The sequence below is a fragment of the Pituophis catenifer genome, unplaced genomic scaffold, assembly GCF_029215685.1.
Source record: "Pituophis catenifer annectens isolate HBS135680 unplaced genomic scaffold, rPitCat1.0.hap2 SCAF_2, whole genome shotgun sequence".
Classification (NCBI taxonomy): Eukaryota; Metazoa; Chordata; class Lepidosauria; order Squamata; family Colubridae; genus Pituophis; species Pituophis catenifer.
The window spans coordinates 270630243-270655652 of NW_027256882.1; the positions used below are offsets into that span (position 1 = coordinate 270630243).

Consider the following 25410-nt stretch of genomic DNA (forward strand, 5'->3'; position numbering starts at 1 on the left):
TTTTTTATTACAAGTTCTTTTAATAACCTGCAATCAGTTGATGTTAAACTGTTACTTGAATCCCCAATCGATATGATTTTTTTTTTAGAATCATTACCTTGTTTAAAGAATAAATGTACACCTTGCCTTGTTCTTCTTTCTCGGTCCCCATGTACATAGGTGCTCCCACCAGAAGAAGATCTGTATATGTATCCTTGTCAATATCAATTGTTGTGATAACACTTCCATAATACGATCCAATCTGTGATTTAAAAATAGCAACATGTTGATATATAACAACATTGGCATTAGGTAAGCCACAGGTCCTCAAACATCATGGTATCATAAGCCTGAAAATGATAAATAATTTTTTGTAATTTCCCCTACCAGTGAATAAACGAATGATTTCATTTGGATTAAGATTGGGTAGGAATTAAACAATCACATTTAAACCATCCCTTTTTTTTCAATGGCAAGACTGAGACTACTTAGTTTTGCAGGGTGGTGTGTGTGTGTGTGTGTGTGTGTGTGTGTGTAGATGCACACCAGGAAAAAAGGTGAACTTATTTCAGGTTGAGGAAATAAAATCAACAAGTGGCCAACAAAGAAAGAACATTCTGTATTTATGTAATCCCCCCGTCCCCCACTTTGCTACATAATATAATTCATAACTTTATATGGTTTGTGTATAACTTTTAATACTGGAAAATATATGAATGTGAATTGGGAGTGGAAGTGAGGAATAGATAAACTAGTCTAAGGTCATTGCTTTGAGATTGAAAAATATAGTTTAGAACACTAAGAATGATTAAAGACATGATGTTATTCTGCTCCAGGAGGTACATGCTTGATAACATAAAGAAACTAAGTTGAGAGAATGCCTCTGTTTTAGCACCCAAGCAAAGCTTGGATGTTACTAAAATCAGAATATTAAGAGAGAGAAACGAAAGCATAATCCATAAATCACATAAGTGCAGAGCTTCAGTCTGTACATATTCTTGTTTCTGTGCAGCTGCTTTTACATAAAATGCCTTCCTTCAAACATGAAGGAAGTCTGTAATTTGTTGTGTTTCAAGTTGCTGCTGGATAATTGTATTTACAATAGAGGTGAATATTTGTAGCTCGGGTATAGGATGGGGGTGAAGGTTTGTTCTCCGAGTTTGTGGATTGGTTTCCGAATGCTTTGTCACCAGGCTAAGTAACATCTTCAGTGGAGTTTAGGGGATGCTTAGGGAATTTTACATGGGACAAACATCACATCAATTAAAAACCAGGATCTGTGAACACTGGCTGGCAGTCAGACACCATGATCCCTAATCCTTAATCTCTACAAACACCGACACCAAACAGCACCAGTTTGATTGGAGAAACACCAAAGTCATCGGCCACACTACCACCCATCACACTCATGAGTTCATTGAAGCTTGGCACTCCACAAACAATTCTATCTACAGACACATTGACCTACAACCAACCTACGAACCCCTCAGAATCCAAATCAACCATACAGCCAACCAGAGACAGCACTGACCCTCAACGAACCCATGCAACACCCCCCACCAGTAGTTCATCTCCCAATGACCCTGACCTGATGTAAACTTCTCATCACAAGTCTCACTCATGACTCACACCTGACCCATCACAAGACCCATCACAAGAACCTCACTTGATACACCCATACCTGAAGCCTTTATAGACAGAAGAACACTGACACTGACATCCCCTAAACTCCACTGAAGATGTTACCTAGCCTGGTAATGAAACATTTGGAAACCAACCCATAATCTCAGAGGATAAACCTTCACCCTAATTGTATTTAGTTGTGCATGCAATTTTCACTATGCACTATGTAAAACTTTCCTTAGTATATAGACATTTTTAATATGGACATTTTGAACTGAAAAATTGCATCATAAAAAGGTAGTTAGAAAGTGCAAATAAATTCAGTTTCTTTAAGAATGAAGATAAACTAAAATTGCCCAATTTTCCTATAAAGGAACTTAAAGCATGTACTGTATATTAGTAACTGTTAAAATAAATACACGTTCATTGACAATTGGTGTAAGAGTTTTGAATGAAATCCTTACTTGTATTTCTTTTCTGGAGTAAATGTATGGTGCACATAATTTTATTATTATAAGTGCTATTAACTTTTGTCATCAATTAACATTAAAAATGGAAATGTAGTGAGGATGTGCTTATTTTTTTTTACCCCCAGTGAAAGACTAGGCAGTAGATTAGTGTCAAAGGACAAATTCTGCTTTACATCAGTGACCTATGTCATATGTGATCAGTAGTGGGATTCAAGTAATTTAACAACTGGTTCTCTGCCCTAATGATTTCTTCCAACAACCAGTTTGCCAAACTGCTCAGAAAGTTAACAACCGGTTCTCCCGAAGTGGTGCAAACTGGCTGAATCCCACCACTGTATGTGATCATATTAAAAGCAACTGTGTCCTCTTCGCTGATGTAGTAAAATTATTTAACACCACTGACAATGCTGTTGCCCTACAAAGCGACATTGACTATTGTCAGAATGGTTGCACGTTTGGCAACTCCAAATCTCAACTAATAAATGTTCTGTCCTACACATTGGCAAAAAAATCAGAACACCAAATACAAGTTGGGCAGAAACGATCTCATAGACGACCCTCATTTTGTCAAGGACCTAGGAGTACTCATCTCAAACAATCTAAGCCCCAGAGCTCACTGTAACAGCATTGCCAAAAATGGTATTAAGAATTGTTAACCTAATCTTGTGAAGGTTCTTCTCCGGTAACTTTATACTGCTAACTAGGGCATACAAAACTTTTGCCAGACCAATTCTTCAATACAGCTCATCCGCCTGGAATCCACACTGTATATTGGACATTAACACAACTGAGCGGGTCCAGAGGTATTTCATGAGAAGAGCACTCCACTCCTCTACTCACAATAGAATCCCTTATGCCACTAGACTTTAAATTTTGGGCTTGGACAATCTGGAACTGTGCCGCCTGCGGTCTGATCTAAGCAGAATATACAAAATTATCTGCTAAAACATCTTATCTGTCGATGACTTCTTCAGCTTCAACCACAATAATACATGGGCAAACAATTGATACAAACTCAAGGTAAACCGCTCCAAACTCGATTGCAGAAAATATGATTTCAGCAACAGAGTGGTCAACGCCTGGAATGCTCTACCTGACTTCGTTGTTACAGCCTCAAACCCTCACAGTTTCAACCTCAAACTGTCTACCATGGACCTCAGCCCACTCCTAAGAGGTCCTTAAAGGGGGTGTGCATAAGCGTACCAGGGTGCCTACCATCCCTGTCCTACTGTCCCCATTTATCTGTACGTACTTCCTTTGTTTATGTTTATACCTATACCTGCTATCTTGTACATGTTTGACAAATAAATAAATAAACAAATAAACAAATAAATAAATAACCTGTTCACCACTTAATTTCTGAAGTATTTCTATTTCAGTGTCCTTCATTCTATATATGATAACTTGACCGGTGTGATTATAACGAGGTTGCCCTGCAATGTATAGCAGATCTCCAGGTACAGAAGCTGAATTGACTGTATAACCTAAGGAATCAGAGAATAAGCACTCATTATAATCATAGCATTTAATAGCTAGTTTTGCTTTACATGCATACATTAGTCTTAGCAAATTGCCTATGTGCCCAACATTTTTTAAACCCTCATTCTAGCCCACAAAATCTGAAAGAGACTTGTCAGAAAAAATACTGATTCTTCTTTAGCAAAATGTCTCCTGTTTTTTGTACCTGTCTGTAGAAATAGTTTCCACCAATTTATAAATAACAAGTATTTCTGGGTTTCCCAAGGAATTCCTGTTATGCCAACTTTCCCTAATATGAGTGCCCTCCAAGTATATGAATATCAGTTTCTGGTTTTCAGTCCAAGCTAGCTGGTGGTTTCTGAGAGTTGAAATTTAGATTATGGAAAGTTGTATTATCCACATTTTAATTATCTGATTCAGAAGCTGATCATAAGACCATTTACCTTCTCCCAATAATTTGTGCCTATCCACTAAAAAATTAGTTTGAGTTGTCTCTGTTCTCTGAAATAGCATCCCCTGGAATCAGATTGTTGTGTATGCTTTTTGGTGTTCCATAAGGCCACTCATTAATTGAACACACCAGTAAATTTCACATTTATGTTATTTAAGAACTCCTAGCTGAAGAACATGTAAAGTCAATTATTTTTTTTGCTTTCAATTTGTGGGAAAATTTAAGACTTTATATCTTATTATTTGGGACAGGGAATCTGAAGGGTGACCTTGAAGAAAATAGGCAAGTACTCTCACATAAACAAAGAGGGTTGAAGCATTCCTTAAATTCTGTGAAAGGAGATAGTATTTGAAGAGACCCAGACAGGCTTCTCCATGGTTCACTGAGATATAAAAGGGAGGAGAGGGTAAAGCACAATAGGACTTGTTGTTATTATAGCCTATCTCAATATATATAGTTGTAGTCTTCCAGTGGCACTCATTTTTTGACCTGGTTTATTCCATACGGCATAACACTCATTAACCCTAATTTTCTTCCTCCAAATTGAACATGGTATCTGCAGGGCTGTAGAATACAGCCAGAAATAATTCATTCATTCATTCAAGAGAGAGAGAGACAGAGAGAGACACGGAGAGACGGAGATGGAGACGGGGAGACGGAGGGAGGGAGGGAGAGAGAGAGAGAGAGGGAGAGGGAGAGAGAGAGAGAGAGGGAGAGACTCCAAAGCCAATACATTAGGTTGGCTTGTTTTAGAAAGGATTGATTTGGAAAGTGAACCTTTCTAAAGTCAAAAGAAGTCCATGTACCGGCCTAGATTCCCTATAACATATCTAAAGTACAATATTTTGGAGTGAAATGGCCAGAATTTTAGGAGGCCTCTTGAATTTAATTTTTAAATATGATTTCCTAAATTTAATTTAATTCATAAAAATAAAAAGAAGAAAGTGTCTTCTAGTAGAAGCTTTTCCATTCTCTGAATCTAATCTACAACACAACCATTGATATCTGGTTGGGAAAACTACCCTTGATTAAAACACTTTGGACTGGCATAGATTATTATAAGAGTAGGACAACCAGCAGTCAATTTTGCTCACCTAAGTACGCTGCAAGACTTTCATTTCTTTCTGAAAAGCTATCATCAAATGCGTTACTTGTTGGTGTTAGAAAATTGCTGTCCTTTAACATGACAACCGTCCCATTCCAGTCATATGCCCCAACTGCTCCAAGCATGATCCAGTCCTTTACAAACATAGCAGAGAAATCATTGCATTACTATATTTTCGGAGAGATTTATCCTGTGGAATAAACCAAAAAAGGGGACTATGCTGGGCCACCAGCTTATGGGCGAACAATGTAGAGCAGGATTGTCAAATTCAATTTCATTGAGGGGAGTGGGGGGCGTGGTTGGGGTGTGTGTGGCCAGGGGTGGGCTTGGTCGGGGTAGGCGTGGCCATGATGGGTGTTTGACACAGGCTCAAGATGCATTTTTTCCCCCTTTGCATTCAAAACAATTATTCCAGACAAACGGAGATTTACTTTCTGGCACAAATAGTCTCAATTCCATAATCTAGAGATTAGAGACATGTAGAGTCCCCAGCTGCTATGGGGCTTGACTCTTTTGTATAGCAGCAGAGGCAGCATAAATGAACTGACAATTTCTCCAGATGTCTCTAAAAACAACCAACTGTCCAACAGTCTATCAATCTTTGTTACTACCTCTGACACAGCCCTACAGGAGGACTTAATATTAGTAATAATTTACAAAATTGATATACCACCCAATTCTCAATGACCCTGGGTAATCACAATAATCACAATTTTGGCCAGCAGAGGCACCGCATGCCAGTCCTTTGATATTTCCAGATTGGCCCTGAGAGTTAGATCTAAGCACCCCATGGGCCAAATCTGGCCCACCGGCCTTGAGTTTGACCCCCTGATGTAGAGTAATTCTGTCATTATCAGTATTTGATATATAAGCATAACAAAACAGGAAAAAAAACATATGAATTCAGAATCGGTACACCAGCATGTATTTGTTCCAGATGTTTAGTAGGTTCATAATCAGCATCTTTAAATGGAAATCCCTCAATATTTTTTGGTAAATATGAGACATTAGTCAACAGTTTTCCTGTTTTAATTTAATCTGATAAGCAAGCATAAAATATAGAATATGGTCTTCTAATTCAACCCCTTGCTCATGCAAGAGACCCTATACCATTCTGGACAAATCGTCGTCCTTGAAAATCTCCATTGATGGAGAACTCACAATTCTGAAGGTAAACTGATTAATTATCTCCCTGTTAGAAAATTTCTTCTTAGTTCTAGGCTGTATCTCATCTACGCTAGATTAGGTTAGCAACTCAGATATCATCCTCTTTCATGCATCCTATTCAAATTTCCTTTTACTGTCTTTCACTGTGAGTTATATTGGGTTGGCGGGGTGAATGAAGGGAGGCTCAGCCAATCTCATTGTACACATGTTGTACTCTGACAATAAAGGTTTGAATTGAATTTTGAATTGACTTGAAATTAATCCTAATATATGGAATCATAATTTGATTGCAATTTCAAATCAGTAAGAGTCATCCTGACAGCCCCAGTTTCTGATGCCTGCATATTCCTGTTGAATATTCTGAATTGCTGTGATATCCAATAAACTCCATAGGATCATGTTTTATTGTTGCTGTTGTTCAGTTGCTAAATTGTGTCTGACTCTTCACAACCCCATGGACCAAATGGCAACCCACTTCAGTATCCTTGTCAAAAAAAAAAAAAAAAAAACCCAACTGATGGACAATATCAAAAGGAGCAAGATACTTTCAATAAATAAGTCAAGAGTTCTTGCAGTTCACAAACATTATTTTTGATTAGCAAAATGTATTGTAACATTTCTCTCTGGATAAAGTATAATATATCCCTTTTTTTTTTCTAGTCACTTTACCTGAGAATAATGGGCACTGAAGCCAACTTGAGACATTTCCATTTCAAAAGAAGCTGCCTGTTGATCATTGGTAGCTATAAAACAGGAAATATTTATTGTTTTAGCATAGTTGATTGAAAGTGCTAAAAATGACTGTAAAAAATAGGAAACAAGAAAAGACTAAATTAAGGGTTAGGAATGTCCAGGCTGACCAATGAATTAAATATTTAGATATGTCTCTAGAGAAGTCAGTGTGGTATCTTGAGTCCATAGTTACCATAGAGATGCCTAGGGTCACATCTGGTTTTGAAGCCACAATTTTCCACATGCATACTGGTTCCAGTAGATAACACATTTAATTAATCAGAAAAGCACAAATTTACACTCAACTTTTCATTTGCTGCAATATGTAACAAGTTTTACCATCCTTTAACTTTGAAAGATTTGTTTTAGATCAGGGTCCCCAACCTTTTGGACCTCAGGGACCACTAAATTCATAATTTTAAATCCTGCGGACCACTAATATGATCTGCCTAATGATCAGATGAGTGGGTGTGGTTAGGTGGTCATGTGACTGGGTGGGTGTAGCCAATTCAATGTCACTCATGTTGAGGGGCACCTCGCTGGCCTCTATTCGCCCCTCTTCTTCCAGCCATGCCTCACCTGCCTGTCCAGGCTCCTTAGGGCCCCAGCAGGAAGCAGTTGTTGGAGCTAAGCAGCCACCATGAGAAAAGTTGGTAAAACAGCTGGCTCAGTTCAAATTGGATCTGACTGAGAAGGAGGCTCAGCAGAAGCACCTCACTGACGACTACGAGCATAGGCTTTCCAAGCAGAGGGAAAACCTGCGGGAGTGCCAGGTACCAGCACCTGGAGGCTCAGCAGGCTGAGATGGTCAGCCAGTTACAGGCCATGATGCTGTCCCACTAGAACAAGGCCCTCTGGCTTTTCACCACCAGTGGCACTTCCCTCCAGCCTTTGCCCAAAGCCCCACACCAGGAGGCTGAAGCAGACCCTGAGTTGGAATTTCTGTCTCCCTACAACCTGTACAAAAAGACCCCAAAGGGGGAGACTCTCTGCAGCAACACAAGTGTTCATTGCATGTATCCGGCCCAAAGGCTGTAGTTTGAGGACCCCTGATTTAGTGCAATATAAAAAATGCAAATAATTTTTCTGCGGACCACCAAAATTTTCTTGCAGAGCACCAGTGGTCCATGGACCACCAGTTGGTGACCGCTGTTTTAGATGAAGTTCATTATAGTTTAACCTAAGACCGGTTCTGCCTCAAGCTTCTTTTGGAAATTAAGACTCTCAAAGAGTAGATTCGTGCTTTGGTTCAACATTCTTTTCAAAGAATTCCAGCTAAATTCTAATTACTGGAATGTGAAAAATGCTGTTTCTGTAAAAATATCACATAATTATATTTCTAGCAGGAAGAAAGGCAATTTCTCAGAGACCAAAAATACAGCAAAACTTGGAATCTTTGGTATGCAGGAAAAAGGAAGGCGGAAACTCCTTAGCAATTCACAGAGTATATTTAAGAGTTATGCAGATATATATGGAAATTCTCAGTCATCCAGATCATGGTTGTCCCAATGGTGCTTTTTCAAGAGGCAACTGGACTTTCTGGTTTTCCTTTGGAGACGTTTCGATTCTCATCCATCCAGTCAGAGCTGAAGAAGCTTCTTGGATGAGAAGGGAAACGTTTTCAAAGAAAAACCAGGAAGTCCAGTTGCCTCTTGAAAAAACATCTTTGGGACAGTTATGCAGATAGTTGTTTTAGTCTGGCAAGATTTCTGTCAATAGGCAAATATAATAAATAAATTAGTCAGAAGTAACACCAGGTGTCGTTCTTGGTTCCTTAAACCTAACATTAATGTTGCCAGACTTTGTACTCCTAAGAAGAAGGGAAATCTTGAGAATGGCGACAGACCTGCAGGAAGCACCAAGTTCTTTGCAGCAGCTAGCAGACACATTGCTACAACATCATTAAAAAGTTGACACACAAATTGCAAATTTACAACCAACCATTGGGCAACATTTGCTCTGGTTGCTCTGCAACCAGTAGATGTGCCAGTGTCAGGCATTAAAGACCAGGTCCACATGTAAAGGTTCAATAAAACTGATTGATTAATAAAAGCCTATGTAGGTGATTTTTTTCAATGAAAGGTCAGCACCTGCTTAGAGTAGATAAGGGTTAATGGCACTCAAGGGGGGGGGGGTTGGACTTAGTTCTCTTGTAGCTACATAGGGATTCTTGGCTGATCCCATCTCTTCACATACAGTCAGATGCGCTGCCATCCTCCATGTCTGAGGAATCTTCCCTGCCAGGCAGCTCCTTGGAGGAAGCCATTCTCCTGGTTGCTCCTAGCTGCATCATCACTTCTGCTCTAGGTCTGGAATCACCAGTATCACTAGGTGGCTCAATGGCTAAGACACTGAGCTTGTCGATCAGAAAGGTCAGCAGTTTGGCGGTTCGAATCCCTAGTATAGGTCTCTTGGGTGAGCAGAGGGTTGGACTAGATCACCTCCAAGGTCCCTTCCAACTCTGTTACTGTTACTATACAGCAGTAGTGTGGGAAGAGGTCTCATGAAACTCTATTTAAACTGGGTTTGTATATCCCTCCCTGACTGTTTCAACTTATTCTAGTCAGGCATCTATCACGCAACACTGGTACAATCCTTCCAAAGTCTATGGAAAGTTCCATGTCATTATTTCATACTGCTTAAAAAAATCGTGCCACAGTTTATTTAAACATGCATTTTCCCCCTCTTCACACAGTATGGAAATTGCAAGGAAAACTGGGGCTACATGTGGTGCTTTCCCTTTTGTGCATATATAACTTCCTTGGAATGCAGCCCATGTTTATAAACAAAACAGTGATTACTTTTGCATAAAACAGAAGCAATACGGTATATATCTGTTAATTGAGATAAACTACAACCCTGGAAGCCCTTAGATTCAAACATGATTTTCATAAAAACCATAACATTTGAATAAGGTTCATAACCTAATATTAGTAATAAAATAGCAATTCATATATCTTAATGAGTGCATTTTATATTTATTGTCTTCCCGGCACACATGGTTGTGTTATTCATAAAGAAGCTTAGTCTGATTATTCAGAAAAGATGGACATAAAGTATAAACGTGAAATATACACAGATGTTTTCCTTGCTAGGGAATATAATCACTTACACATTACTTGGATTGCTGCCTAACATTTTAAAGCATTAGTAGTGCATTAAGCACTGCAGAGAAGAACGGAAGCAATCTCCTTCTGCCAAGATAGTTTATAAATGAAGGATAGGATATGGATAGGGATTGTAAAGGATTAAGGACAACCAAATGTAGGAAATTGACTAATATGGAACATGTCACAGTTTAAGTGACAGCAAATTCAGAATGTCAGATAAAAAGGTATCGGTTCAGGTTTGTAAAGTTATGATTCCAGAAAAAGGGAGGGAGGGAGGGAGGAAGGAAGGTACAGTCAGAGGTGGGATTCAGCCGGTTCCGTCCGGTTCGGGCTAACTGGTACTGGCGACTGCAGGAGGCTCCGCCCACCCACCCGGACATAATGCGCGATCACAGAGCATGCACACACGCACTCACATTTGAAGATAAATGAATCTCACCTCTGCATACAGTTCATCAATTCTCATGTATGAATTGGTATGATTGGGGCATTTATGTTACATGTTTTTTACTTGAATCTGAGATATAAATGGTACAGTTTGGCCCTAATTGTGACCTAGAGCAGCACGGAAGGAAAATGGATCAAGTGCATGGAAGGACATCATCCAGGTTCAGATATGCCACCTCAATGAGAAGGCATGAGGACAGAGCTTAAGATAAAGGACTTATTTTTCCCTAGCATAGCACCCTTCCTGATTAGGATTGCAACTCCTAGAATCCCCCAAATGTGCATGAACCCTAGAGGATTTAATATCTGCACTTCAGCCATACAGTGTCCTACAGTATATACAGAGGACAACAATGGTTTTATAGCTGAAAAAGATTTAAACACAATAACAGGTAACTAGCTCAAGATTTTAATCTGCAGATTCATCTACACAGAAGATTAACCAATCCTCCCCATTAATAGAAATCCTGCCTGTGCAGTCCCATACATTTTCCCCAATGAGGGTTGTCTCTCTTAATTGACTGTTCCCTAGGCAGCATTACTTCAACCCTTCTCTCAAGGTCTCTCTCACATAACATCAGTGGTGGGCTGCAGCCGGTTCAGACCGGTTCGGGCATACCGGTAGTTCTGACGATCAGCTGGCTTCACCCACCCACCCACCCGCCCCCACCCTATCCTGTCCTATATTTCCTTCTTTCTGGCTCAGCTGATTCGCGCAGCACAGCTGATTTCTGCGCTGTTCTATTTACCGGGGCTGTCTTAGAAGGTAAGCAGCTGAGCTTCAAATTATTGTATTTTGAACACTGCATGCAAGTGTGTTAGGTGGCATGCATGCAAAGCACGTTTGCGCATGCAAAGCATACGCTCACAGAACCGGTTGTTAAACCCGTTGCAGCCCACCCCTGCATAGCATCACCATTTCTGTTGTCACACAGACCATCCCAGTTAAGAATCCATTTGTGATCTAGAAGGCTAGCATTGGCTCACTACCAGACCCTACTTTCGGCTGTAATTTTGGGAGAAAAAGAGGAGCTTTTTTTTCTTTTTTGTTAATTTGCTAATTCTGCTCAGTGCACGGCTGCTGCAAATTAAAATTACCAACACAAAAATACACTTCCCAGAACTTCCAGTAATAAAGTACTTCTCCACTCCAATCTTAACTCCTCTAACCAATGGATTTTGAGTAAGAATTATTCTATAAATGGAGTAGGTATCCATCCTAATACACCAATTATTTGCTTACAACAAACAAAAAGATCAAATACACTAATAAAACAACAAAACACCAGAAGCAGAGGGGGGAAAAAACCCATACCTTCCAAAGCAAATATTCTTTCACCAAGAGCTTCAACAATTGTAAGCAGAGCTACTTCATTTGAGACATTAAAAAAATGCTTTTCAGTTGGCTTGCTTGCAATGGATTTGATTTCCTCCACTAATTTCTCAGGGTTTCGATTCCCTCTGTTATAGGAGCCAAGAATCTGTAACATGCGGGGGAAAAAATGAAGAAGCAATTTTTAAAAGTAGTGATAAATATGTTCCTAGTAGCTTACAATTAGTAATACGTAAGAAACATAAAATGGCATAGTCAGAGGGCCTGTCATAGACTTCAGTCTCTAGATAAATGCAGTGGTAGTGGTTAACCCAAACTAACAGCATTCAGATATGGACCAAGCATGTGCTAATCAGAAGTTTCCCACCATAAGAACAATCTAGGATGACCTTCCCTAACCTGCTACCTTTGTGTTAAGATCTTAAGACTCAAAATTCACAAACAATAAGTATTGTGGATTTTGGAAGTGTCTATGTGTGTTGAATATCATCCATATTATGAAAAAAAAAAAATACAGAAGCTAACCATGACCAGCTCTATATAGATTAAACATGGAATTATTATTGCCTGGTAGAATATCACCATATCTGAAAAATCAATCCCACAGACACATTGATTCAATTACATGTAGCTATAACATAGTAGGGATGTGGTGGCTCAGGGGCTAAGATGCTGAGCTTGTCGATTGAAAGGTTGGCAGTTCAGCGGTTCGAATCCCTAGTGCTGCATAACGGGTTGAGCTCCTGTTACTTGTCCCAGATTCTGCCAACCTAGCAGTTCAAAAGCCCATAAAAAATGGAAGTAGAAAAATAGGGACCACCTTTGGTGGGAAGGTAACAGCATTCCGTGCACCTTTGGTGTTTAGTCATGCTGGCCACATGACCACAGAGACGTCATCAGCTTTGAAATGGAGATGAGCACCGCCCCTAGAGTCAGGAACTACTAGCACATATATGCAAGGGGAACCTTTACCGTTACCTATAACAAATAGCAAATATTAAGATTTTGGACTGGGAAGTCTCATTCTAATCTCCCCAGATCCATGGAAAAACATAGGATGACTTTGGGCCAGTTGCTTTCTCTTAGCCTGATTTATCTTAGAGAATTGTTGTTAAGCAAGAAAATAGGAGAATGTCCACTATATATTCAAGATACATGTATATGTATCTTAAGCTACTGTAGAAAAAGTGGGATATACATCTAATTAAAAAATTCTTCTGTGAAACAATGGCCTGAGTTATCTTGCGGCAACAATTTTCCATTGTTTATCCTCAGCAGTCAAAGAGAAATGGAAGAACACACCATTAATATTAAAAATAGAGTCAACATGTACTTTAAAGAAAAATATGGACCCAATGAGTAATGAATAAAAATTAGCATGTAGCTAATATTGAAAGAGTACTAACTCATCAAAAAAAGAGATTCTTTCTTCAAGCCAAATTGAAAGAAAGAGGAAGAATCATTTCTAGATATACAGTGCAGTTTTTCTACTAAACATCACTTACAGCAATAGAAAATCTCTGTATATTGTCTTTTTCACAATCCTCAATCACTTTTTGTAATCGGTAATTGTCATGAGATTCTCCATCCGTCACAACTACCATGACTTTTTGAACCCCTGGGCGGGCCCCATGAGCTTCTGTAAATGCTTCATTCCTAAAATGAGAGTGAAAACCTATAAATCTGCAGACTGCAGACAAGGACAAAACATAAATATCAACATCAGTAGGAAAAATAAAAAAATAAAAAATAGTGGGTGATTCTATAGGCCTTTGGTTTGAATTTTCAGGATTCCCTTTCTATTCTTAAAGTCAAGTTGTACATGGGCAAGCCTGTGGAAGATCAGCATAGTTCTTTATGTAGGTTGATACTTGTTTATAAGTCTGTAAGGCACCTACCTACCCAGCCCTCTTAATTCCTGGCAAATAGATGGGGAAGAAATGGAAGTACTGACATATTTTATTTTCCTGGGCTCCAAGATCACCACAGATGGGGACTGCAGCCAAGAAATTAAAAGACACTTGATCCTGGGGAGGAAAGCTATGGCAAATCTAGATAGCATACGAAAAAGCAGAGACATCACCCTGCCAACAAAAGTGTGTATAGTCAAGGCTATGGTTTTCCCAGTTGCAATGTATGGCTGTGAAAGTTGGACCATAAGGAAGGCTGAGAGCCAAAGAATTGAGACCTTTGAACTATGGTGCTGGAGAAGACTCCTGCGAGTCCCTTGGACTGCAAGGTGATCAAACCAGTCAGTCCTAGAGGAGATCAACCCTGACTTCCCTTTAGAAGGCCAGATCCTGAAGATGAAACTCAAATACTTTAGCCACCTAATGAGAAGGAAGGACTCACTGGAGAAGAGCCTAATGCTGAGAACAATTGAGGGCAAAAGAAGAATGGGACGACAGAGAATGAGGTGGCTGGATGGAGTCACTGAAGCAGTAGGTGTGAGCTTAAATAGACTCCAGAACATGGTAGAGGACAGGAAGGCCTGGAGGAATGTTGTCCATGGGGCCACGATGGGTTGGACACGACTTCGCAACTAACAACAACAAAGGCACCTACCTTGCTGTCTCAATGCCAAGAGCTGTCATGGTCTCAAATCCTTTTCTCTGCTTAATTTTGCCTGCTGCTACAAGCACTTCTTCTGTGGTTGAATATGCGTTGAGATAAAATTCATGGGTTACATTTTCACCATATTGAACAATCCCAACCTGGAATACAAAATCTTCTGCTGAAGAAGTTTTCACAACAATGCCATCACTCATAAAGACAGCAACTGAAGAATTTACCTTTCAGTTAAAACAGAAGACCACCCACACAATGAGAGCTTTTTTGTTTTCTATGGTAAACCAGAAATGTGTTTTACTAAGAATAAACATTAGGCTGTTGGGCAGAGTTCAGTTACACAGACTTGACTCTTTTTGCAACCTGAAGCATCTAAATACTGTAGATCATATACAGCCTCCTTCTCACTTGTTTGCAGACTTGGAGCCAGTCTGTTTCACCATGTTCCATCCAGCCTGTATCTTGTTGTCTTTGTACAGGTTTCTGAGAACATGAAACCTATAAACCTATAAGATCTTCTGGAATGCTCAGTTTCTTCAGAATATTTCACAGCTAAAATCAATCAATTCAATTGAAGGTCTTTCCAGAATCAACGAAGCATATGTTGATGGCTTTCTCAATTATCTAATGGCATTAGCAATAATGTATGTTGCTCAGTCTTTTCTAAAGCAGCCGAAACATCTACCATTTCTATGAAGGACTCTAATAAGCATTGGATGATTGGATTATACCATAGACTGCATAATCTGTTAAATCTCCTTTCTTTGATATCAGTCTATAGATACCTTTCAATATATTGGCTATACTACAGATTTGCTGCATAGCTTGGTTGGATCTTCTACTGATTCTTCCTCTGTAAATGTCCTTCAATTCCTATAGCCTTCCAACATATTAATGACATAGTGCTTTCTTCTATTTTCCACACTCAACTTTAACAATGTGTTTGTTTTCATTCTACAGTTCCTCTGATTTTCTACCAATGAGTTTGGAACTTCAAAGTGATGTTCTCCTTGAAAATGATGGAAATCAAAATAATTAAAACTATATTGTGGAAATGTGTTGGCTTTTTATTTCACTTCAGCTTGATCTGCAACTTGCACATGATCTCTTGCATAGCAGATCCTGAATATCTTTCCTGTTATCATTGAGCTATTCTACCACTTTGTAGTAACAATATAGTCAGGTTGATTTTTGAGTACTCCCTATCTATAGACATCACTGCTTTTTTGGGGGGGCAACAGCCAACAGGTGGATTCTATAATTGTTAATCAATTTACTTTATAGAAGAAAGGTGTTGTGTAACAAAAGAAAAGTATTTTTTCCAAATACCCTTTTCTTCATTTTCATCTGCTTAATTTTATGAGAGGTTTTTGTCTAAATGTGAGCTAAGCAATGTTCCACTAGTATATTTTAAATGTATGCTCTGCATTGATATTTTGAATATGCTTAGTCCAGCCATTGAATGCTAATATACTCTGACTTGGCATATTTACCTCTTATTCATCCATTATTAAAACTCTCATACTATTAAAATACTGAACATTAATACAATCTATCTAGACATATCCTTTTATAGCTGGATCAGTTTACATTCTAACTTTCAGTTTTCAGATGTGCTTCTCTATCTGGTTTATAGCTCATTCCTTTTAGTACAAACATCTTTGTTTACCGACTGTCTTTTATGCAATTAAACTGAGGAATGTAAGGGTCATTAAGAGTTAAGAAACTGATTAAGACCTGGCTTTTCCACAAAGTTTTTGGAGACTGAGATGCTTATATGTAAACTATTAAAATATTTGTCCTAAGTTGAGAAGGAGGTTGTTCTGTGTAATACGGGATGTGAATATTAGTGAAATTCTATCGCTATCTATTTTCTACCAGTCCAGTGTGTATTTTACTATATCTTGGTTGTTCATTTTTTGATTCTTTGTAAACCACTTATAAACATTATATAGGAATGACTTACAAAGTTTCAGCAATGAATAAAATACATAAAGAATATGCATTTTACAAAAATGAACAAAAGAAGAATGTTCTTCAAATTACTGATGATATATTGGCACCTGAATTCCAATTGCTGAGAACAATAATAAAAAACATGGTTGCTTTGCTCTTGTCTATGGATTTCCTGCAGTTGGTGCTAGTTGATCATTCTGGAAATTGGGATGGACTTCCGGTCTGTTCCAGCAATGTTCTGTTTTCAGTTCGCAAATTTACTAGATACATTTAGTATATCTGATTCTACTGATCTTCTACTTGAGAAGATTGTGTTCTGCATAGATTGCAAAGATCTCTCTCACGCTTGTACAATATATAATGTTCCCCTTGAAATGTTTGTGCTGACAGGTGTTTATAGGGACATATGCTTTATATATGCTTTGGGATGGCATCCCAAAGTAGGGTTCCTATTCTTAGCAGTTGATCTGGAAATGAGGACCAGACACCCATACTCACATAGAAAGAACTAAGATTGTGTCAGCTTCTTGAAAATTCTATAGAGTTCTATCAGAGGAAATAATGGGAAGTTGAAACAAAGTTATGACTTTCTTGTTTTTGAACCCACGACTATGGAAATGGATAGCATGGCAATCATATCCTTGATGACAGTCTACATTTCTTCCATGGACATTCCAATAATATGTATTTATTTAATGCATTTCATGCTTGTCTAAGGCCATGCCATTCAAGAAATGTGACTGTGGTATGTGGTATATGATTTCCATGATCATGTCCACTCATGTTATACATTGTGTTGATTGATTGATTGATTGGCTGTTCTTGCAATTCATGGTACTCTTACCAATAACTTCTCCAACTTAGTAATTTGAATATGTAATTTCTCAGAGTATCCATAATGATTGGCTTCCAAATGATGGGTGTGACCAGGTGATCAAGCCCCACCCCTTTTAAACAAGTCTCACATGCTTTGCAAGCTTATAAAAAGGGTGAAGTTTCAATATTATTTTCACATGCCATTTTAAAGCCAAAAAACTCTTGCTTTGGGTGACACTCCTGCCTCTTTCTCTTTCTCAATATCCAACATTAACAGCCATACATTATCACGAGGAAAATTGTTGCTTTAAATATTCCAATCATTATTGTCATAGAAATAGCCTTGATCTTCATGACATCATCTATATATACTCAATTACCTTCCCTCAGAGGATCAACCTCCCTTTTTACTTCTCCAGTACATTTTCCACTTTTAACTATTCTGTATCCTAAAACAACAAAACTTCACCTATACTTCTTCAACTCAACTGTGAATTCACAAAGCTTGCTGGTTCATTTTATCTTTCCGTTCTTAATTATTAAGATTAATCCATTTTTAAACTTTCCATTTGTAGTTTTCGTAAGGCTTTTTACCTTTGTCTAACAAAACGGTGTGGTCGGCATATTTTAAACTGTTCCTGGTTTGACCTCCAATTTTGATTGTAGTTGTTATATATTCTGAAAGTGCCATTCTTGAATACATTCATTGTAAAAGCTAAGCAGATATGTGGACAATGTGTATCCTTGTCTGTTTATTCGGTTACTTCTAGTTCTGCCCTTACTTTGTTCATTGTAAAAATTCTTCAAAATAATAATCAGACGTTCTAGCATGATCTGCCCTGTTAAAAATCTTAAAAGCTCTCTCCAATACTATTTTGTGTTAGTTATCTGATCATACATATTCCTCTGCCTTTTCTGAAACCTTCCTGCTCATTTGGCATTTTTCTGACCATATATGGCTTTATTCTTCTTTGTAAGATCTTAAGTAAACCTTTGTTTGTGTAAGGAATGAGTGTAATATTTTGACAGTATGTGAATATACACCAATTTTTCAATCTGTGTCCCAGGGTGTTGTTTCATATTTGTTGACATACAGCTGTTTGTACTTTAGATGTTTCTTTTCTGAAAGCTTTCAATAGTTCAGTCAGTTCATCTCTGATGCTTTTCTACAAATAGTTTATTGCTCTCGTATATCACTTTAAAGTGGAGTCAGTTCCTACATGCATTCTCTCTATATACATTAATTTATGTTACTTACTTATTTAAAAGTTTTCTATGGCTAAACATCTTAAGTCACAATTCTGGGTAACCATACAAATGTTTTTTTGTCATTCTATACTAATCCTAACTTCAAGATATCAGTATAGTCTTTCAATTGTTCTTTAACCACATTTTCTTTCTCTATGTCCTATTTCCCACATACACATACTCTATATTCTCATCATGCTATTTCTTTCAAGGTAAGCAATATTATGTAAAAATACCTAAATACAAAGAAACAAAACTATGAGACAGGAAAAAACAAAAGGAAATATAACTACATCTAGTTTACAACTCCCCAATTCACTATATTTTTCTATTCTTGCAAACTTTTAGTACATCCCCATGCTGATTCATACCTTGTTTTTTGGTCTTTGAACTTCTCACCTCCCTGTTTCTAAGATCTCACATGCACTTCCGAACCGGTTGGGAAGGTAAGTAGATTTCACCCCTGGACTTAGCCCTAATTCAATCTGTATTTATGATCAAGTTACCGCAATAAACTTATTTTATCCAAAAAGGTGTTATACTTTTGATCACCCACTCATTCTTGATCTTATCTCTTCTGCTTTTACCACACATACTTCTTAAACACCCAATTCCTACTGCATGCAGCCACAGGCAGAAGCACATTATCGTTGTGCCATTGTCTCCATCCAGTTTTAGAGTACAAAGTGCAACTGTCAGTACAATAAAAGAATAGGAAGCATACAAAGAGCATCCACCCAGCAAAATTGCCTAGCAGCCTATGGACTGGGAATTTGAAAAGTCTCTTGAAACTACCCTGTTTCCCCAAAAATAAGACATCCCCTGATAATAAGCCCAGTCAGGCTTTTGAGTGCATGCACTAAAATAAGCCCCCCCTGAAAATACCCCCCCAAATATTTAAATGCATGCGCAGCTGATCCCCACCATTTCCTCTGGTTAGGGTTAGGAAGACAGAGATAGAAATCAGGTAAGACGGCAAGAGGAGCCCCGTCTTGCTCCACGCACCCCAAAATAATAAGAACTCCCTGAAAATAAGGCCAAGCACTTATTTTGGGGTTCAAAAAATATAAGACAGGGTCTTATATTCGGGGAAACATGGGTATTAAAGTGTCTCAGCAGGTGGAAGCACCTGGAAGAATTTGTTTTGTCTTGGTTGCTTAGCAGAGCTGCTTCTGATACATACTTTGAAAGAAAACCTTCAGGAAACATCAGGTCTGGAAGCTGCATTGGGCAGTAGGGGGAAAACTATTACGGAACAAGTAGTGGCGTATATTACTTCAAATATGATTTCAACATTTTATAGCTTTGCACTGGCCATAGATAAAGCAATGAAATAAGTGTAAGGAGGAATTTCTCTGTACACTCCTACAGAACCAATTTGACTTTTCCCATAGCCATGGCATTTTAACACATGGTTCTTTCATTGCCATGTCTGTGTTTTATGCAAATATGGATGTGCCTTTGATATCCCAATGCATTTATTTATTTATTTATTTATTTATTTATTTATTTACATTTCCTATTTCTAAAACACCCATCTCCCTCAAAGCGGGTTTTTGTTCATTTGTAATAAGGTTCACATCTTTTTCATTGGAACTATGAATGTTTCTTAGCTTTGCACGATGTATGGAAAAAATTATGCAAAGTTTTTCCTTCTTCTGTTGATGGCCTGAGATGAACATCTGACTCAACCTCTGACAAACTGATTATTTGTAATACAGTTCTTTCTGGATGATATTGTACCATTAACCATTCCCTTTGATATCTATGCATTAACTGACGTATGTAAGAAACGATAAAAGATTTCTCGTCTATTGCAGAACCACTGCCTTGGATTGGTAAATTAGAAAATTTGATATTATTGCAGCTATCCTTGATTGTATAGCTATGCTGTAGATCAAATCAAATCAAATTTAAAACATTTGCCTTAGTGTACCTGTGTATCGTGGGGGCCTATACTCATATTTTGCAGGATTCGTTTCAAAAAATTGGTGACATCTTTCCATTCAAAAATACTGTTAGATCCATCAAGAACAAAGACAATATCCAACTGGGACTTGCAGTCTACAACAGGAAACATAAAATAAGGAAACATTCAAAGCACACAGTGGTTTCCTGTTAAATTGATACCCTGCTACTCCTTTAATTTCAAAATAAATTACTTTTAAATGACCCATAAGAGATATGATGTATCTCAGATATAACTTATATGCAAGATTAAGTGCTCTGAATTTCTACATTCCATTGTACTACCTATTTTTCTAGTATAGTTTATACAGTAGAGACCTACATAGTGAAACACAGCCACGCAGAAGATGAAGGATAAAGTTTTTGAGTTGCTATAATCTGAATCAGCGCCTCTGGATAATGTGCATAATGAAGTTCTGCCTGGTGAAGGGAAATGAAGGTTCATCTTCTATGGTATTATGGAATTAATTGGGCTATTTTGGACCAGTCATTCTCTCTCTGCTCAGCCTGGAACTCAGCCATTTTTGTCTCTGGAGCAAATGTTGGACTCACTTCTAGTACTGATATACTAGTTCTATGGTTCTGGAGCTTGCTGTAACTGGATGGTGCTAACTCATCAGTGTAGGAGATGGAGCTGTTGGTCCAGTCTAGAAGGTTTCAGATTAAAGAGCTTCTAACATCTTGAGATGTTCTGCAGTGGTGATCTGAGATGGCATAGAGTAGCTTTGTGGACAGGACAGAGCATGGTTTGGGTAATGGTTATTTCATGAATACTGGGCCTTTGCAAAACTATATGGAGATCAAGAAATATCTCAAGAATAAAGAGCATTTTCAATTTTTTAAAGTTATTCATAACTATGTTTAAATGTGATTCTAAAATATATACAGTTTTATTAAAATTGCTGTACAGACATTCTACCTAAGACATATTGTACTTCAAATGTTTCTTTTGTGTATGTTTTGTGACCACTGCTAGCCATTTTAACTATTTCAGAATGCATAATTACCGAAACAATTATGCAACTTCATGCAACTTGTCACATATGATAGTGATTGTCTTGAGGAAATTACAGATGCCTCCAATATTTAGGACTCTTGAAGTCTAATTACATGAATAGTTTGCTGGCTCTGGAATTATATTACTACCATGTGTAGGGATGGTTGTATAGTATCACTTGTCTATATAAAAAAGAAACAACTGCAGTGACCTTGAATAGAAAAGAAGACTAGAAGAAAAAGGAAAGGGCATTTATTGTAATTGTCCTCAACCAAGGAGCAACGTAAAGAAAGGAAGAAGGAAGGGTAGCAATCATATCCTCCAAGAAGGGCTTCAAAAAGTATTTTTGAAAATAACGTTTTTAATACGATTAAATAATTTCATTTCTGCTTCTGGGAATCAGCACAAAGAATGGAGCCTTGTATCTCACAAAAACCAGTACAAGGACAAGTATTTTGTCTTCTTGAATTAAAGAGGCATTTAGCTTTCTGTGGTGGCCTGAACATTACTACCATGTTTTCCCGAAAATAAGACCCTGTCTTATATTTTTTTGAACCCTGAAATAAGCGCTTGGCCTTATTGCCATGCGATTGGGCTTATTATCAGGGGATGTCTTATTTTGGGGAAAACAGGGTATTAGACTGATTTTCACTTGTGACTAATACTATGAATCTGTTTATACTAAAAATAAATTCCAGTAAGCATTTAGGTAATATACAAACAAGGATTAACATTTGCCTAACTTGGTCATACAAATTGCCTTGAAAATTAGTTGATATTTTTGACATAACCCTGTATATATATTAGCCTTTTTTCAAGCTCTACCTACGTTCAATAGATAAAAAAAGCAATTTTTATATATGCATACCTCGCAATGGAGCAATGGAATTTACAACCTCAAAATTGGAGCTAACGTTGGAACAGATACCAGTTGTGTAATAGGAATGTCCACATTTATAAGCATAAAGAGGTCCACATGCCTATGATTAAAGAGACAAATAATTTTTTTTAATGTTTAAATAATTCACCATATTATTTAGTAGGTACTTTGATATCTACAATGGTTGGAAATATGCTTACTGAAATCCTATGTAAAACTATAAAACATTGCAACAGCAATATGATGGCACAGCCACAACTGAACTGACCAAAGGGATCTGATCCAGTTTTGGAATTCTGTGCAGTACAAACTTATTATATTTGGGTGTTAAACAAGGAAGTTTAGAGAACACTAGGAACCCAAGAATTCAACTCTGAGCTGCATTTATTCTCTACCATAGTAACAAAATTATTGCTCTGAATATATCTGGTAAATGAATATCTGATAAATACACATGTTGTTTATAAAATAAACAGGTATATATGTAATTCTAGATTGTGTCCCATGTTCCTAGGTCATTCCAATACAGGTATTCCTCGATTTATGACCACAACTGAGCCCAAAATTTTGGTTGTTAAGTGAAACATTTGTAAAGTGTTTTTTCCCCCATTTTACGACCTTTCTTGCCACAGTTGTTAAGTGAATCACTGCAGGGGTTAAGTTAGTCCCATCGTTGTTAAGTGAATATGGCTTCAGAGCAAAACTAATACAAGAGCATTTAAGTCACATGAAACTCCTTTACAGATCTCAAAGTAGGCATTTTGGAAAAAAAGTAACTTTATCAGCAGAACTCAGGGAAAGATTGCTGAATTCACACACATCAAAAGATTTCATGATATTTCAAAAAATCTCAGCAGTGACGAGCGTTTCTTAGCACCTTATAATTTCTATTAGAAAAGCTACTTGTAAATCTGTCTTGGTGCAACCAGCATCTACATAACCTCCCTCTCTTTCCCCGCCAGCTCATCCCGATTTAAATCTTATGTCAGTTTGGCCAGTTCAAGTATCTGAGAATATGAGCTCTGGTTCATGAAAGCTTATAGATTAATTTGTTATTTGAAAATATGCTACCAAACTCTGATTTTTAGGCTAATACAGTTCTCCTCCTTCAATGATTACTCCTTGGCATGAAATATAAAATACTTCTTGGCAGTTCAAAGAATCTGTGCTAGTTAGCTAAGTAGTCGAGAGGCATTTCTCTTTATTTTACTAACACTGGGTTGAATCCAGTATTCAAGAGCAGAATTCAGTTCATGGATCTTGGAGATCTTAGTTTTCATTAATCTTGCAATTCTCTGAACTACCTGAACATTTGTAGCCATGCTGGCTGGTAATTCTGGGAGTTGAAGTCCACATGTCTTCATGTTGCAAACGCTGAGAAACACTGCTTTAGAGCATCCCTAAGCACACCATGAAAAATGGGAGAAAGGAATGGGAGAAAGATGGCACCACTGACTAAAAGTGGTTCTCCTTATTTCCATCTGTAGACTCATTGCTGCATGTAGTGTCTTACATGGATGATAGCAATAGCACTTAGACTTATATACCACTTATAGTGCTTTTTGCAGCCCTCTCTAAGCGATTTTACAGAGTCAGCCTATTGCCCCCAACAATCTGGTTTCTCATTTTACCCATCTCGGAAGGGTGGAAGGCTGAGTCAATCTTGAGCCTGGTGAGATCTGAATTGCCAAATTGCAGGCAGCTGGCAGTCAGCAGAAGTAGCCTGCAGTACTGCACTCTAACCACTGCACCACCATGGCTCATGAGGACGATGATGTTAATCTATTCAGTTGTGTCCAGCTCTTGGCGATTGTATGGGCCAGGTCCAGTGATGGGTTGCTATTGGTTCACTCCGGATCGGGCGAACCGGTAGTGGCGGTGGCAGCTCTGCCCACCTGCCTGGACGCTTCTGCGCAGGCGCAGAAGTGTCATGCAGGCACAGAAGCATCGCGCACACACAAGCAAACTGGTAGCAAACTTAATTGAAACCAACTACTGGCCAGATCTCTCAATGTCTTCTAATCAGTGGTGGGATCCTGCCGGTTTAACAACTGGTTTGGTGATCGTGTGCTTTGTTTTACAAAAACTTACCTTCTGTGTTACTGCTGGGGGAGTAACACAGCTGAGGCGTGGTAATGTGCTCTGCCGTGCGAATCAGCTGAGAAAATATAGGTCAGTAAAGCACAGGGAAGGGTGGGCTGGTGGGCCCACCTGATCGTTGGAGTGAACCGGTTTGCTCCCAGCTGATTTTCGGAGCTACCAGTTCGCCTGAACCAGTCCGAACTGGTAGAATTCCACCCCTGCTTCTAATCCTGCACTATATCCTTGAGTTGTTCAATTCTCTGGCTGGTATCAGCCTTGATGATGTCCAGCCACCATGTTCTTTGGTGGTCTGGTTTCCTTTTACTGCTAACTTCCAAACATAATTGCTTTCTCCAGGGAATTTCCCTGCATGACATGGTCAAAATAAGTGAGATGTAGTTTTGAGATTTTGCCTTCCTTATGTGGATATAAAGTAGCTTTCCATTATTGTGTTTGATTTCCCAAAAGTAGTTAGATTCCAACCTTATCAGACCAAATCACCATGTTTAATATTCAAGAGTGATAGGAACTTTAATCCAAAACTATCTAGGCAAGTTCTGTATTCCTTCTATAAATGGGGAAAAATCTTCTATATGTGAAACCTTTCATGGTAAATATTATAGTATTGGTTATAGTAAATATGGCATATTATTTTTTATTTTCCTCAAGAGATATTTACTCACCAAAAACCCTCCTTTGGGATTCGTCACTAAGGTTGACCCAAGAGTCATATTCTCCTTGACTTCTGTAACTTGAGGAATTGAAATGTTGGCTATAGATAGATTAAAAATAAAGTTAAATATAATAAACAAGACATTAAACCATATAGTGGCATGCTTAAATTGCCAAATTTGTATGTAAAACATGGAACTTTTTGGCTTCTTTTCCTTTTTCCTCCACGTTCCCTCTTGGGTAAAACTATGAAATACAAGTCAAATGTCTGGCTTTCATCCCAGAATCGTTGTCTGGGATAATGCTTCGCATAGTTTTCTTGAACCT

The 25410-nt window shown here is 38.1% G+C and overlaps 1 protein-coding gene across 1 annotated transcript in view; it reads right to left on the reverse strand.

The window, feature by feature from the left end:
* Positions 1-25410, reverse strand: part of ITGA1 (integrin subunit alpha 1) — an 89790-nt gene that overhangs the window by 35240 nt on the left and 29140 nt on the right. The window contains exons 4-13 of the mRNA XM_070935898.1: positions 25095-25183; positions 22318-22429; positions 20421-20548; positions 14462-14610; positions 13402-13552; positions 11879-12044; positions 6944-7017; positions 5097-5241; positions 3414-3556; positions 98-241 (exon numbers count right to left, since the gene is read on the reverse strand). Of these exons, the coding sequence (XP_070791999.1) occupies positions 98-241; positions 3414-3556; positions 5097-5241; positions 6944-7017; positions 11879-12044; positions 13402-13552; positions 14462-14610; positions 20421-20548; positions 22318-22429; positions 25095-25183 (1301 nt within the window). The remainder of the gene's footprint in view (positions 1-97; positions 242-3413; positions 3557-5096; positions 5242-6943; positions 7018-11878; positions 12045-13401; positions 13553-14461; positions 14611-20420; positions 20549-22317; positions 22430-25094; positions 25184-25410) is intronic.